Source organism: Magnolia sinica, chromosome 15, assembly GCF_029962835.1.
Source record: "Magnolia sinica isolate HGM2019 chromosome 15, MsV1, whole genome shotgun sequence".
Lineage (NCBI taxonomy): Eukaryota > Viridiplantae > Streptophyta > Magnoliopsida > Magnoliales > Magnoliaceae > Magnolia > Magnolia sinica.
This window is the reverse complement of record NC_080587.1, coordinates 77,264,354-77,281,776: the sequence shown is the minus strand read 5'-3', so window position 1 is coordinate 77,281,776 and position 17,423 is coordinate 77,264,354. Positions and strand designations below refer to the sequence as shown.

The 17,423-nt window shown below is 41.7% G+C and overlaps 1 protein-coding gene across 1 annotated transcript; it reads left to right on the top strand.

The window, feature by feature from the left end:
• The first annotated feature begins 8,646 nt into the window (after positions 1 to 8,646).
• On the top strand, positions 8,647 to 12,219 carry LOC131227549 (pectinesterase/pectinesterase inhibitor PPE8B-like). The gene is made up of 2 exons (XM_058223351.1): positions 8,647 to 9,665; positions 11,301 to 12,219. The coding sequence occupies exons 1-2, from the start codon at positions 8,846 to 8,848 to the stop codon at positions 11,996 to 11,998; spliced, it is 1,518 nt and encodes a 505-aa protein (XP_058079334.1). The 5' UTR covers positions 8,647 to 8,845; the 3' UTR covers positions 11,999 to 12,219.
• Positions 12,220 to 17,423: the final 5,204 nt, after the last annotated feature.

The window sequence follows — 17,423 nt, the reverse complement described above, 5'->3', positions numbered from 1 at the left end:
GGTCATAATCCAAAAAATGAAGCAGATCCAAATCTCAAGTTGGCCAATAGTGATAATTGAATTCCCACCATTAAAAACTTCTTTAGGCCTACTATAATGTTTATTTGACATCCAATCATTTGGTAAAATCACAAAGACCTGGATGAAGGGACCGCACAAATATCAACTTGATCCAAAACTTCTGTGGCCCCAAGAAATTTTTTTAATGGTCGGCGTCCAATCAACACTTCTTCCTGTGGTGTGGTCTAACTAAGATATGGATCTATTTCATTTTTGAGATTATGCTCTAACATGATATAATGAAACGTATGAACGGCATGGATAAAATACACGTACATCACATTAGTCCTCACAGTCAGGGATCTGCCGAAGCGGCGTACGCTCGGTACCACCAATGAATATCCCGACTGATGATCGCCAACATGTGTCGTGTCGTGTCGTGGTTACCCCAACACAGCCCATGTGACTCACTCTGTAGCCATACCGTGATTTATGAGTTTTATCCACACCGTCCATCCATTTTTCCAGATCATTTTACGGTGTTAGTACAAAATTGAAGCATATCTACAGATCAAGTGGACCATACCACAGGAAAAGGTGGTGATTGAACGCCTATGGTTGAAAACTTCTCGGGGCCACGTAGGTTTCAGATCAAGTCGATATTTCTTTTGTCCCTTCATCCAGGTCCGTGTGATCTTACAAACGGATTGGATTGCAAATAAACATCGAAGTGGACTCTAGGAAGGTTTCAACGGTGGAAGTTAATATCCCCACTGTTTACGGTGGTCTGGTCCAGTTAAGATTTACATATGCTTAAATTTTGGAAAAACGCCTTAAAATGATCTAAAAAAATAGATGGACGGCGTGGATAAAACGCATACATCACGGTGGGCCCCACAGAGTCAGGTCACCAGGGATATGAGTGGGTGTTGGCCTGTTGGTGTCATCGCTCAATCCGCTTCCAACGGTGATACGGTAGAGCTCGAAGAACAGTGATACAGAAGAGCCACGTCAATAAAGTACACAAGCCAGTTTAATATGTCAATCGGGACGGTTCATACAGTGGGCCCTACTATGGATGGCAAATACTTCAAGATATACACAGACTGGATGATCTCATCCATCTCAAAAGTAGCTTGCAAAGCAACGGTTAGTGTTCCACATTAAGCTCTATAAAGTGAATAAAATCGATGGCTACGATTATCTGATAAGAATCATGTTCGAAATAGGGGCCATCCATTATAGTCCCCGGTAGAGATGGACAGTTCTGATTGACCCATCTTCCTGCCACGTGTACATAGCAAGATTGCTCTTCCATGTTACCGTTCTTCCGGCTCTACGGTAACTAGTAGGCAAAATCGGATTCGGGGAGGCCATGAGCGTGGGGCCCACATTGATGTATGCGTTGTATATCCATTCCGTCCATCCATTTTTCTAGCTCATTTTAGGGCATGACTCCAAAAATAAATCTGATCCAAATCTCAGATGGATAACACCACAGGAAACAATGGTTATTAAATCCCCACCATTAAAAGGACTTTTGAACAAACTGATCAATCATCATTATTTCCTGTGGTGTGGTCAACCTGATATTTGGATCAGCTTTATGTTATACTATAATGAAAATGATCTTACCAAAAGGATGGACGGCGTAGATATACAGCACATACATCAAGGTGGGCCCCACGGCAGACATCATCGAAGTCGGTGTTTCCCAGGTCTCACTGAATCCGCGTTTGTAAAAGGGACCCAAGTCCTATGCAACACCTATTGTAAATTCCGGGTACAACACCCGAGTACTGTGGTGCCCACCGTTTTGTTTTTATGACATCGTATACGTCTATAAGGTGCACCTTCTCGTCTTCACTGCATATTCCAAAAATATCCTGATAAAAATTCAGGTTGGCCGCAACACGGGATCGATGTAAAATCAAGCCTAAAATCTCTAAGTTTACAAATCATGGCTTTCCCTGGTTATGGATCAGGTCAATGTTTGGATTTTCCATGCATAGTGGTTAGTTTCACATGATGAACGGTTTGGATGGAGCGTATATACCCTTGTCGGCCCACGCACCAACCTACGGTTGTCGCCCCTCCTCATACTTCCCTGTGGTGTGGTCCATTTTAAAGGCTTATTACACTGAGTTTTGGCATTAGATTCTAACATAGAAGGGTACAACTGATGGACGGAGTGGATTTTATAAAAAGAAGAATGAGGGCCCCACAGAGCTCGGGTTGTAGCACCCGATACGTCCCAACAGGTTGTGTAGATTATTCCGTCATAAGAAATGGCGAATAGCGGGACCCACACAAAAGATGGATAATAATAGTGCATGAAAAGCGATGACAGAATCGCTTTGCTTTCCGAAAGCACTTAAAAACAAGAATAATCGCAATTAGATCCACTCAACCAAATCTCCCTTCCTAAATCACATGTCGCAGGAAATGATATGATACTGCTGCCTCCATCAACTGCGGTACACGTGGCATAGGATACTATAGATATGGCCGGTATTTTCTTGGGAAATGGGAATATGGCTCGTCAGAGCATGTTCCGTTGGACGCGGATTTCCTAAGCATTTCGCAGCAAGTTCTACGGAAGGATTATGGGTGGGGGCTGCTTCGATGTTTATGAGAAATCCAACCTCTCTATCCAGTTTTAGAGCCCATTTCAGGACATAAGTATAAAAATAAGGTAGATTCAAAACTTAAATGGGCCACACGGGAGGAAACACTAAGAATTTAGTGACCACCGCTAAAAAATTTATACAGCCGCAAAAGTTTTGCATATCGTTCTAAGATTTTGGTGTTTTCACTTCATCCCAGTGAAAGCGACCTTATAAAGGTTTTGGATGGCATATTAATATTAAGGTGGAGCCTATGAATGTTTCAGTGGTAGGCATTCCTTCTCACGGTTTCATCTCGTATGGCCCACTTGGATTTTAGATCTTTTCCATTTTTGGTCTCATGTCTTACAATGATCTCAAAAAATGTCGTCTCATGTCTTATAATGAGCTCAAAAAATGGATGGACAGGTTAGATTTCTCACAAGCATAGCGGTGGCCCTACCCGGAATCTGCAAAAACTTTCGGCTAAGGCTTTGGCAGGGCCATTATGATATACGTTTTGTATCCAAACCGTCCATTCATTTGTAGAATTCATTTTAGGGCATGAATCAAAGAATGAAGCAGATCCAAAGCACAAGTGTACCCACCATAGAAAACAGTGGTAACAGTTATGCCTACCGTTGAAACATTACTACACCTGGTATAATGTTTATTTGATATTCAATAACTTATGTGAAATTCGTTGGGCTTTTTATTTGTTTTATTCTTTGGCTATGCCCGAAAATCATCTCTCCATAAAAGAGTACAGACGGTATGAATACAACACAGGCTCCACATAAGCCAGATAGCTATTGAAGCCGTCAGGAGTTAATCCGCATCACCGTGTCTCTCCGCATAAGCAGATGGAGGGGTGGCTGCATGTGCCAGCATGACCGACAAGTATCGTATCCAGCCGTTCATTAGAAACGAAAACTTCAGTCAAAGTTCTCCAGCCGTAAATTTTGCTTCATAAACTTTGGCCCACCTGATGAGTGGACCTACACGAATTTTGGCCGACAACATTTACATGGTCGTACGCATCTAATGAATGGAGTGGATCTAGTACCGATGTTCTATGATAGCACGTGTAGCACGTACATGCGCTGCCTTGTTCATGCGTGCATGCTTAGGAAAACTATGAATTTACGTGGATTATAAATTTAGAAATAGTGAGGCAGCTCACCACCTTTGCCCCACCATGTGATGATCCATATACTCAGCTGGTAGGTCCCACGGTGGTGGTCTACACGTCAGAACGTCACAGATCAGAGATCCTTCCCAACCCACATATTAAACATATGTACGTACGATGAAGATCTCTGCTCAACTGACCTTTTCTTTGTAGGCCACCATTGTGGGACACGCATGATGAATGGTTTGGATCACCGCACGTTCGGGAGAAACGGCGACTCTGCCTACCATTTGCAAATGGCCTTGGTATCATTAATGTTTGGGTGGATGCTTGCTAATTCCAATTGCGTGTGCGAGCCGACATCCACAGGCAGCCGCATGTGTCGCAATGTGACACGTATTTCATATCAGGGAAATTTGTTTACATCTCCGAGCATAAAATTCAGGCCGTTTTACACGTCAGGTGGTCCACAGCATACAAAAACAAATAAATGGGCCAGAAAAGATTTTAACCGTCCGTTTGTTTTTTGCCAGCCTCAAGAGTACGCTTGTATGACTCTTAAGTATATATTTTCCAACCTGACGGAAAGGTTAGAACTTATGCACGTGTTTCATATTTGTGTGTGTGTGCCAAGGCATGGATGTATACAGCTCATGTCTAATTGTACAGGCGGACGTTTAATCCCCAAGTCAAATCCACATGTATCATAACTGCATAATGGTTAACGTATGGGGTGTTTGGCACATGGTATTAGATGGGATTAAATGGTATGAGATTAAAAACGTATAATTATTATACGTGATAGGAATTGTTCCTTATTACCCTGGGATATTATGGCACAAACATATCTCCATATTCTAATTGAATTGAAACTTGAGTAGTTCCTAATAAGTTTTTAATGGTAGGTATTCAATCCTCACTACTTTCTATGGTTAAGTCTACTTAATTTTTGTATGTGCTGGATTTTTGGGCCCATGTCTTAAAATGATCTTGAAAAATTGGTGAACAGTGTAGATATAGTCCATACATCATATCAAGACCTACAAAATATACAATAACATCTACAATATTTTTCACAATTTTGAAAAGAGTCATCCTAAATTAGGATCAAATGCAAATCCATTTTACCTAATTTCATCCTTTTCCGTTCTCCCCAGGTGCTTGTTGGATTTTGCACAATACCAAATGCATTTCTATCCCACCTAATCCAATATAATACTGTGAGCCAAACGCTCTTTTAGGAAATTATATATGTGGGTCCATCATAACATAAAGCTCTTCCCTTATATGGACACGGGTTGGATAATTATCTCAGCAACCGCCGGGTAGTTGGTATCAAAGCTCAACAGGTCCAAATATAATGTATGTGTTTTATCGATATTGTCCATATATTTTTTTCAGTTCATTTAAGGGCATATGTAAAAATGAGGCACATCCGAATATTAAGTAAACTACACCATGAGAAACCGTGAGGAGTGACTGCTACGGTTGAAACCGTTGGGAGGACACTGAACGTTTTGGTTTTGGTTCAAGGAGATATTTGTTTTTTCCCCTTCATTAAGGTATATATGTGTAACCCTACCAATAGGTGGGATGACAAATAAAGGTTACAATGGGCCTTAGAAAGTTTTTAATAGTGGACATTCAATTAACAATGTTTTTTTGTAGTGTGGTCCATTTGAGATTTAGATCTGTCTTATTTTAGGGCTTGTATCATAAAACAAGTTCGTGAAATGGATGAATGGCGTGGATAAAACAAATACATCATAGTGACTCACACAGAGCTTTGATATCAGGTAGCATACATGAAATTCATGAAGTCCATAGGTGTAACTCGATTATGTTTGGTGGAGAGTGAAGAAGCAAGGGACAGCAAGGACTAATAAGGGTGGATGTGGACTGATACTGCTAACCACTACCGAGTTTCACATAACACCATGTGGCGCAATCTTAATAAACTGTAGGCGCTGTCGGAGAAGCCGTTGGATCTTGATCCAACTACTTTCAAACATGATCGGCAAGACCTCCGCCTCTTAGAGCGGCTTACACAAATGAGAAGAGACCACGTCATCAGCTTAATAGGGATAGCGTTAGTAGCTAATCCGCAACCAATGGGTACGGAAGTGTCTACTGCTGAAAATTTCTCGCGCCTTACCTTAGTGTTTATATGCCATCTCGACCGTTCATAAGCTGGCTCCCACGTGAATGAGGATGCAGTTTAGCTGGTGTCAAAGCTCTGTGGGCTCCGTCACAATGTAATTATTTTATCCATGCCATTCATCTCCGAAATTAATGGACATTCATAACTTAAGTGGACCACATCACAAGAAACAGTGAAATTGAATGCTTACCGTCGACATCTTCATGGAGGTGTCATGAGTTTTGGATTAAGTTAAAAAAAATTACCTCCTTCATTGAGGTTTATGTGACCTTATAAACAGGTTATAATATAATAAATAAACATGATCATGTGCCCTAGGAATGTTTCAATGGTGGATGACATTATCCCCTTGTCATGTGGGGGCCACCTTGATGAATGTATTATATATCTATGCTGCCCATCTAATTTTTCAGCTTATTTCATGACATTAAAAAAATATATATATATGTACATCCAAATCTCTGCTGGACCACACCACTGTAAAAAGTGATAAATAACTATTAAAAGCTTTTTGTAGGCTTCTAATGTTTTAGATCAAGCTGATATTTATATTTTCTGTTCATCTAAGTCTACTTGACATTATCATCACTTGGATGGAAAATAAACATTACATATTTTCTTAATGTGGGCTTTGAGAAGTTTTTAATGGTGAGGGTTCAATCACCACTGTTTCCTCTGGGGTGATCCACCTGAGATTTAGATTTACTTAAAATTTAAGACCACCTCCTAAAATGGGTTGGAAAAACAGATGAATCAGTGTTAATATACAATACATTCATCTAAGTGGGCCCATATCAAGGGTAACAGCTAATCCAGTCCCTAAATTTGGACTCAACCTAAAATGAGTTGGAAAATGGATAAACGGCGTGGATAAAACGCATACATCATGGTGGAGTCCACTGAGTATTGACACCAGCTAGATAGCTGGTATTGGGGTCACCACGAGCCAAACCGTGTCTCTGAATAATAGGGATGAAAGTTGGGCGGGTTCAACCTAATTGACCCATGACCGACTTGACATTGGGTTAGGCTCCAGCAGGATGTATCGAGTTTGATCTTAAGCTTGGGCTATACAAACACCAGCCTAATTAAACTGGGGTTGGGCTTGGGTTGGGTTTGGGGTTGCCTGACCCAACTTAACCCTATCGATATATAAGTTACTTATAAATTATAATTGAGTGTTGATCGTCTGTGTTGAAGGCGCATGAAATTTTAGTGTTGTTCGTGGGTCGCATTGGTCCATGTCATTTCCAATGACTCGAGCTAACAAATACGTTGGATTCTCTGTCCCAAATAGATTGTATGGTACACAACATGACTTCTAAAGGAGTAGTTATCTGTGTTTTAGCTTGTTTGTTTAGAAAAAAATGAAATTCTTTATGGTAAATAATTACATATATAATTAATAAAATTATAAATACAAAAAGTAAGATGTATATTGAAATATAATATATTAATGTAATAACAAAGATACTAGCAACCAACCAACCTGACTGAGCTGCTTGGGTTAGGCTTGGGTCGAAAATTCTCGACCCAAGGTTGAGTTGAATTGCGTTAGGGTTGAGGTATATGAACCCTGGGTTGGGCTACGATTGATCACCAACAGGTTCCAACCCAGCCGACTTTTAGCCCTACTGAATGGGCGGAAAACACAAATATCAGTTGGATTTGGCCTTTTTAATTTTAAATTTTTTTTTATCGGACTGCTACGTGCCGTGTCGTTCACTTGAATATTCGATCTTCATATGTGTTTTGGGTTCTCATCATATGACGATCCGGAAAAATTGATGGACGGCATGGATTTCATAAGACATGACAAGGTGGGCCGCACAGATCTTCGGTTTCAGTAACTGTCACGTCCAATAACTCCAATCGTATTTATCCTCTGTTTAGACTGTCCAGGTGTCGAGTGTTCATGCACGTATGATGAAGAAACCATGCATGATTGGGAAGCGGATTAGGTGAGACCCCGTGTCCACCGAGGTGGATGGGACCCCTGACTATGTGGCACACTGTGATGTATGTGCCTTAAATCCACACCGTCCAACCGTTTTAAAAGCTCACTTTAGATCACGATACCAAAAAGTGGACCATACAACTGAAAACAGTAGTGATTAAATCTCCGCTATTAAAAACTTCATAGGGCCACCATAATGTTATTTGCCATCCAACCTAATGATAAGGTCACAAAGATCTGATGGATAGACCACACAAATATCAACTTGATCTAAACCGTTTGTTGCCAAGAGAAGTTTTTAATGATCAATTACCACTTTTTTCCGTATTATATGCCACCTGTCATTTGGATCTACTTCATTTTTTGAATCCTGCCTTAAACCGAGATTTAATTTCAATACGGATGGACGGCGTGCACGAACATCACAGTGGGCCCCACAGTCAGGGTCCCACCCACCTCGGTGGATCCAGGGTCTCACCTAATCCGCTTCCGCATGATTGAAGAGAGAGATCAACGGCCCGCAGATGTGCGTACACGTTTCAAAGAGAATAAATAAGGGTCCACAATTCAAACCTCTCTCATCAATCGAACACGCACGTAGTCTCCAAAAAACTCTTATCACCCACAAGATGAACGGTTCACATCAGGTTGAATGCCAGATGTACGGGCCCACTTTCATAACCGTCCCCAGCAGCAGCATGCATGTCGCCAAACCGAAAAATCTTTTGATTCTCCCTCCCCCTTTTTAGTTTTCTCTAGAATACCATTTTCTTTTTTATTTTCCTGCTTTAAATGTAAGGGTGGTAGCAGTGTCGACTAAAGAAGGAAAGCTGGCACACAAGACGAAGATCCCCAGTCTCAGACCCTGATCTATTCATCCTGGCCGTTTATTTCCCTCCATTTAATCACCTCCACTGTCTCCCCCTGCACCTTCAAATACTCCCTTCCTCGTCTCTCTCTCCACCCACCTCTTACGCCGTTTCCTCCACATGGCTTCTCCTCTAACGCCGTTACTCCTTTTCCTTATCTTTCTCCTTCTCTCCAACCCTGCAGTTTCGCTCCCAACTCCTGACTACCAGACCGACTGCCTCAACGTTCCCAACTCCGTTTTCTCCACGTCCATCAAAACGGCCATTGTGGAAGTACAGAAAGCGGTCTCCGTCATCTCCAAAATTTCCCACACTTTTCACAACTTCCGTCTCTTTAACGCCGTCAACGACTGCTCTGACCTCCTCGACCTCTCGTCCGACGAGCTAATGTGGACGCAAGCGGCGATAGAATCCGTTAAATCTAACGGCACCGGTGATCGCGCGTCAGATCTCAAGGCCTGGCTGAGCGCGGCGCTGGGAAATCAGGACACGTGTCTCGACGGCTTTGACGGCACTGATGGAATCGTCAAATCCATTGTCTCCGGCACCCTCAAGGAGGCGACGGCGGTGGTGGCCAACGTCCTGAAGATGGTGCGTCAGATCCCCGGCAAGAAGCGCTCCGGAGGCTCCCCGGCGTGGATTTACGGCGGAATACGGCGGTTGTTACAGGCGCCGGCGAGTTCGGTAGCGGTGAACGTGACGGTGGCCCTGGACGGGAGCGGGAATTTCAAGTCGGTTAATGACGCCGTCTTAGCAGCGCCGGATTATAACGTGCGCCGGTATGTGATATACGTGAAAAGAGGGGTTTACAGAGAGAATGTGGAGATTAAGAAGAAGAAGTGGAATCTGATGTTGATTGGAGATGGGATGAACGCTACCATCATTTCGGGAAATCGGAGTTTCGTTGATGGTTGGACGACGTTTCGTTCTGCTACTTTCGGTAAGAACTCGACATTTCACTTTTCTTCTTAAAATGACGATTTTAACCCTTCATTTTTCCGATTGTGAGGATTAATGTAAGGTACACGTGTCTTACAAGTTGTGGGACCCATTGTGGATGGGGAGAGTATGCTGATCCGATGGTTCTTAACGATCTGATTTTGATTGTTGGATTTGGGCCGTTGATCATTTCTTTTTGAGCTGGACAGCAATAGATCATCAGATCAGTATCAGATCCATGCAATGTGGACGGCTTGGATCATTTATGCCACGTGCACAAGCTGACACAATTTATTGTGCTATTAAGGAAGTGCATTCTAGTTTCGTAGCCTCCTTTAATGCAGTACGGTAGGTGCTCCACACAAGCACAACAAGTGAGATCAGTGGGGCTCACCTTGGTGCGTGTGAAATCCAATCCGTCCATGAGGTGCCCCCTATCGATGTTAGTTTCTAGAGATAAAGATCAGTCCGATTCATGGATCAGGTGGACCACACTACAGGGGACAATGGGAGGGGACGCTATCACTGGATTGACTGTAGTGTGTACATTCCATCCAATCCGTTAATCAGATGGGGGTATCGAGATGAACGGACACTAAGAAAAGTCAGTTCAATCCAGAACTCAAGTGGGACCATAGTGATTTCATGCGTGATTTTACATTATTCCATTTGGAGTTACCAACTTGAGTTGTGGAACTTGATTAGTTTTGGAATGTACGGTGAAAATGGGAACTCGCATCGGATGGATGGAGTGGATTTGACACGAGAGGCAATATGGACCCCACAGAGCTCGTGGGTTTTCCCGTTGCCAGCAGGTGTTTTGGGGGAGGATTCCGGTCAAAATCTAAGGTCAAACGTCAAAGAGTGATGCATGCAAGGCTCCTTGGCCGCTTCACGTGACGTAGGTGGCCAGTGTTTTTCAGCTTGTTTAACCATTCGGAATCGGAAGGCTACTTTTGGGCTCGGTTTGGGTGGATCCCTAACTGTGGGGCCCACAGTGACTTATGTGTCTTATATCCACACCGTCCATCCATTTTGACAGCCCATTTTAGGGCACGTACCAAAAAAATGAAGCAGATATAAATCTTAGGTGGACCATACCATAGGAAACAGGCGTGATTAAATCGCCACCATTAAAAAATGTAGGGGCCACCGGAATGTTTATTTTCCATCCAACCTGTTTATAATGTCACAGAGATCTGGATGAATATACCACACAAATATCAGCTTCATTCATAACTTTTATGTCCCATGAGAAGCTTTTAATGGTCGATTACCACTTTTTCCAGTATTATGGTCCACCTAAGATTTAGATCTGCTTCATTTAATGGGATCGTGCTCTAAAATGAGTTTTAAAAACAGATGGACGGTGTGGATATAAGATATATACATCATGGTGGGCCCCACGGTCAGGGATCCAGCCTCGCCCGCTACTACTTTTAGGCTGTCCGTTGTTTTGGTGCATGTGTAGCTAACCTACGGTTAATAGACAGAGATGTGTCGGTTCCCACCACATACATGTCTTGATTCGGCAACTGTTTTGGGATGTATGATTGATAAATCTGACCGAGCGAAGCTGAGTCGACCCGGTTATCTCAATCGAGTTTCTGATACCTATTATTTCCTTCCATTGCAGCTGTCTCAGGCAGGGGATTCATAGCCCGTGACATGTCCTTTGAGAACACAGCAGGGCCCGAGAAGCACCAGGCCGTTGCCTTCCGATCCGACTCAGACCTTTCAGCCTACTACCGATGTGGTTTCTACGGCTACCAAGACACCCTCTACGCCCACTCCCTCCGCCAATTCTATCGTGAATGCCGGATCACAGGCACTGTCGATTTCATCTTTGGAGACGGTGCAGTCGTCTTTCAGAACTGCCAGATTCTAGCTCGCAAACCACTCCATAATCAGAAGATCTCCATAACAGCACAAGGCCGAAAAGACCCAGATGAATCCACGGGCTTCTCAATCCAATTCTGCAATATATCTGCTGATTCAGACCTTCTAGCATCACCGAATGCATCTGACACGTACCTTGGTCGGCCGTGGAAGCCGTACTCGAGGACGGTTTTCATGCAATCGTATTTAGATAGTGTAATTGAGGCAGAAGGGTGGTTGGAGTGGGAAGGAGATTTCGCCCTTACCACTCTCTATTACGGAGAGTACAGGAATTACGGACCCGGGGCGGGTCTGAGTGGTCGAGTCAAGTGGCCTGGTTATCATATGATCAACGACTCAGCTGAGGCGAATAAATTTACGGTGGCCCAGTTCATTGATGGGAACCTTTGGTTGCCGGAAACTGGTGTTAAATACACGTCCGGGTTGGGAGTATAAGTTAGAGTGATATTCAGGCAAGATTGTTGCTAGCTAGTATAGAGATTAGATGTTTCTCTGTATATGATAGGTGGTTTAAGGCATGCACAGCACAGCAATGCTTGTGTGTCGGATACCCGAACCCGACTAATGCCTATCAAGGGTCTACGGATCCATCTCACATTAAGTGCAACAAGAATAATTATAATGAAAGATTAAAGGGAGCAACACTCCTGTTTTCACATTGTTATATATGTTTATCTGATTGAGTTATATATGAAAAGAGAACCGTTGATAGGCATTGCATCATTACGGGTGGATATGGGCCTGGTGGGCTGGGCCCGGAACATGTACCTGAAAAGTTTTGCTGGGGGTGGGCGGATCCGACCCAGCCTAGCTTGAAAATTGATAAACTCCCTGTTTCAGTCTTCAATGTTTAATCTTATCATTCGATAAAGTGGGCCACACGTGCATAAGTAAATAGGACGCAGTTTGAGTAGTGACCCCAACACCAGCTAGCTAGTTGGTGTCAAAGCTTTGTGGGCCGCACCATGATATATGTATTTTATCACACCTCTATCCATTTTGCCAGTTCATTTTAGGGCAAGAACTAAAAAAATTAGTCAGATACAAATCTCAGGTAAACCACACCACAGGAAAGTGAAAAACTTTATGGGGGCACAAAAAAACTTTATGGGGGCACAAAATATTTATAGCAAATTGATATTTGTGTTTTCCCTTTGTCCATCTATGTTTGTATGACCTTATTAACGGGTTGGATGACAAATAAACATCATAATGGGATTTAGGAGTTTATTTATTTATTTACTTTTTAATTTTAAATTTTAAATTGCAGATATTTAATCAACATTGTGTTTATGTTGTGTGATTCATATGAGATTTAGATCTACCTCATTTATGGACACGTGACCTAAAATGAGCTGTCAAATGGATGGACAGGGTGGATAAAACACAATACATCATGGTAGGGCTCACAAAGCTTTCATCCCAGCTGGCTGCCTGGTGGGTCAGTAGCCAAACCACGTCCAAAGAAATAGACACCTAGGGCCCGTTTGGTCCATGGAATTGAATGGTATTGAATTGTATTAGATGGGATTAACATCATTATTGCACCAATGATTGCATGTTTGGAAATACCATGATATTTTTGCCATTCAATTCAATGTTTGGGATAAAATTTTTGCGACAGGAAAACATTGGATTAAGCAAAATCATGTTTGGTGGACCATGGAATTGTAATCAGCGGACCAAATTCACAACAGATGTCGTTCACTTGTGCACATATATAACTAGAATGCCATGTGCAAACAGTGTATATGGATGGACGGCATGGATAAACACATGCATCAATGTGAAGCCCACATGTGTAGTGGATTTCAAAATCCATGAATATCCTTCGTGGGACCGAATGCAACTACTTCCCACCTAATTCCAACCTTTCCAATCATCTCCAAATGCTGGATGGAATAGCACGGGAACAAATGCAATTCTATCTCATATAATCCCATCTAATACCTTACACCAAACGCCCCCATCGAAGCATGACTTGTTTAATCAATGGTTTAGGTTTAAGACGCATGAGTTGCTTAATCAAATAATAAAATGGTATATTTGGAAATTGATCAGGGCCATGCATGCTAGCCCCCAGCCCAGCCCATGGGCCAAGCTAAGTCCAAGCCTGTGCAAAGCCCGGAAGGCACAGGTCCCGGGCCATGGCCACACCCTTACCAAAGATCAATAAAAACATGACACGTGGGAACACAAGCCAACACCCATTATGTATGTATTTAATCATCTAACACCAAACCACGTGTTTGTTGGATGTTTGACATTTATTAAGGTCCTTGAAATCAGATAATCGATCAAACACAAACAGCTCACGTGACTTATTCCCAACTCCCACGGATTGTGTACTGAGTAAACTCTGTGGGGCTCACACGTGATGTATGTGTCTTATCCAAGCCGTCTATCAGTTTTTCCAGATCATGTTATGACATGAGACCAAAATTTAAGTAAATCCAAAGCTCAAGTGGATCACACCACAGGAAAGAGTGGGTATAATAATGTCCACCGTTGAAACCTTCTTAGGTCACGTATTTATATTTAAATAAGTCATCCAACCTGTTCATAAGGTCACACATAGATGGATGAATGGAAAACACAAATATTAGAATGATACAAAACTTTCGTGGCCACCAAGAAATTCTCAACGGTAGGAGTTTAATCACCACTGTTTCCTGTGGTTTGGGCCATTTGAGCTTTGGATATGCTTTCATTTTGGTTTTATGCTCTAAATTGATCTGAAAAAATGGATGGATAGCAGGGATCATACGCACACATCACCATGGGCTCCATGGAGTTCACTCAGTAGGCAATCCGCTGCCTCCTAATGCCTTCAAAATTCATAATTAGAGCTGGGCATATCAGACCCGATCCGACCTGTTCCGAACTAAACCGATGGCCTGGATCGGTGCGGATCAGGTAGGGCCATTCAAATCCATTTTTTTTTTCAGTTCGAAATCGGGTCATGGTCACTCCGGACCAATCCGATCCGAAAACCCGATCCGAATGGATTCGGACTGATCCGATCTGACCCAATTCGGAGTGATTCTTATCAATAATCTACATTTTTCCTGTGGTATGGTCCACTTGAGCTTTGGATATGCATCAATTTTGGGTTCAACCACTAAAATGATTTGGAAAAATGAATGGACGACTTGGATAAACCAAATGCATTCACGGTGGGCCAATACAGAGTTTACTCAGCATAATAAGAAATATTCCTTCGTGTACAATAATAAGAAATATTCCTTCGTGTGGTTCATTTGATCGTTGGATCTGCCTAATTTTTGTTTTGATGCCTTAAAATAATCTGAGAAAAGAGATAGATAGTTTGGATGTACAGATACATCACGGTAGGCCCACCCACAGAATTGCCCGTTCAGATGTCACGCTTTGAAATTCGGTACCCGAGTTGGCTAGGCCCGAACCCGAATTCCAGGACTACGAGTTGTACTTAGACAAAATATACATCACAACCCACATTATTTTCATGCATTTTCAAGGTAATTAGAGCAACTAAAAAGGGTCAAAATAATTATCATTAAATAACATCCACAAATCAATCATTAAATATTTAGTTACATTGACATTAAAAAATAATTAATAACAACATACATTAATCTTTAATTAACTTCTAAATAACTAAGGGAAAAAGTCTTCAATCTTTCCCAACTGATTCTTCATATACAAACCCTGCAAAATAATCTATACGGGTGTGAGCGCGACATCTCGTAGAGTTACATCCTTCCCAAAATTGAAAATTCTACGTTAACACAAATAAAACTCAATAATACAAATATAATTAATTACGAGTATTGAATCGTCATTTTATATGACAACAATAATAATTTATTTTTTTTATAACAACAAAATAAGACAATGCAGTCATTGAAAATCTTTTTTGGTTTAATCTAGGGCAGAGCACCCGTATGTGTTGATTCTTTTAGGGAATGACCCTCGGCAGATCACCGGTGTTGATCCTTTTAGAGAATGACATTCGACAGAGCACCTGGTGAATAAACTTTTAGGGTAAATATCCAGGGTAGAGCACCCGTGTGTATTGATCGTTTTAAGGAATCGCCTAGGGCAGAGCACCCGTGCCGATTCTTTCGGGAATGACCCTGGGCAGAGCACTCGTACCGTGCTGATCCTTTCGAGAATGACCCTGGGTAGAGCACCCCATAAAAATAACATAGTAATCCTTTTGGGGCAGAGCACCCGTAAATTGAAATACATTCTTCATCATGTAATAATAGGAAAATAATTGTAATTTAAGCACACCACGATAATAAAATGAAGTCGATCAATTAAGAACTCAAATAAATTATCTCTACAATATGTAACCAAGAAATCAAATAAAATAATATGCAACTAATGACAATGATCAAGTAAATTTAATACATAATAACTAATCAAATCAATCGATATGTTAATATAAAATTTTCAATAGGGAAGATCACCTTCCTGCTATTAGAGTGATAGATTTGATGTGATGATGAATTCTACATGTGGATGGTCTGAGTTGATATCTCATGAACTCAATTTAACGCATTTAAACTAGTATCACTGGGTAAATGTTTTCAATGTAAAATGGTTGCGTCCCTACACAAATCATACATGCTGATTTATTAAGACATACACTAAGATTTCTAATTATCTAATATTTAAAATATAAGAAATATAACACATTAAATCACTTAGTTGACTCGGTGAGTCAACTCGAATCAAGGCTACTCTAACGTACAAAATCAAAGGATGGAGATAGAAACTTAGCTGATAAATGACTCGAAGTTGGAATCTGGAATCAGCTAGGATGATCGGGCTAGTCACTTAGTTGACTCGGTGAGTCAACTCGAATCAAGGCTACTCTAACGTACAAAATCAAAGGATGGAGATAGAAACTTAGTTGATAAATGACTCGAAGTTGGAATCTGGAATCAGCTAGGATGATCGGGCTAGTGGGTCATCTGGTTGACTCGCTGAGTCAACCCGATGGAACTGTCTACTTCTTTTTCTTCCATCTTTACCTATTCTTCTGATTTCTTGATGGATGGTGAGGATTGATGTCAAGAAGCGTAAAATAAGGCAAAAAAATAAATGAAAGTTCATAACTCTTCATCTGCTGGTCACGAGGAAAAAGTGTTTAGGCTTCTATACGTTGAAGACGACGAGTAAAAGACGTTCTAATTGATTGGTGATGGGGTGACTTGTTGGAGGATTTAAGGACCATTGACTGTTGAAATGGAGAGAAGAGTTGAACGACAACCTATAGTTGACGGGTTCTTAATGCGAATGAGGAAGATGGCAATGACGTTTTCCTGTAGTCGACAAATCTCGGTCTACTGCTTCTCCTGGATGGTCCAGATCATCGTGATGGAGCTTATGGATGATGTAAATCGAAGTTCACGAGCAATCTAGGTGAATTGAAGAGTTTCGACGTTGTTCTTGTTAGAGGCATGTATAGTAAGTTTATTGGTTGATTGTTGATAGCGGAGTAAGGTTGGTGTTTTACGAGTCGTTGGATAAAAGGCTTTGTATGACTGAGATTACCTAAGAAGATTTCACACGAATTGCCAAATATGGATGTCATATGTGACTTTACCGCTGCGAGACGGACAGAGTCTTGCAAATAGAGTCTTGTAACGCGCAGATTGCAGTTGGAAATATAATTGATAGGTGTGGTCCATCGAGCTAGTCAAGAGGAATCAAATCCGTCTATCAGTTTTGCAGGGTCGAAATGGTTTAAGAGCTCAATTTGTGGCTCGATCGGAGATTCAAAGTAGGTCACACATGAAATTTCATAGCAAAATGTGTCAACAAATAAGGTTTCATGGGATTTCAATTTGGATGGACGGTTCCGATT

Excerpts from the sequence above, each read along its gene's own strand:
- LOC131227549 (XM_058223351.1), top strand. The coding sequence starts at position 8,846 with ATGGCTTCTCCTCTAACGCCGTTACTCCTTTTCCTTATCTTTCTCCTT. Across the intron at positions 9,666-11,300 it reads GTTTCGTTCTGCTACTTTCG|CTGTCTCAGGCAGGGGATTC; the intron begins GTAAGAACTCGA and ends CTTCCATTGCAG.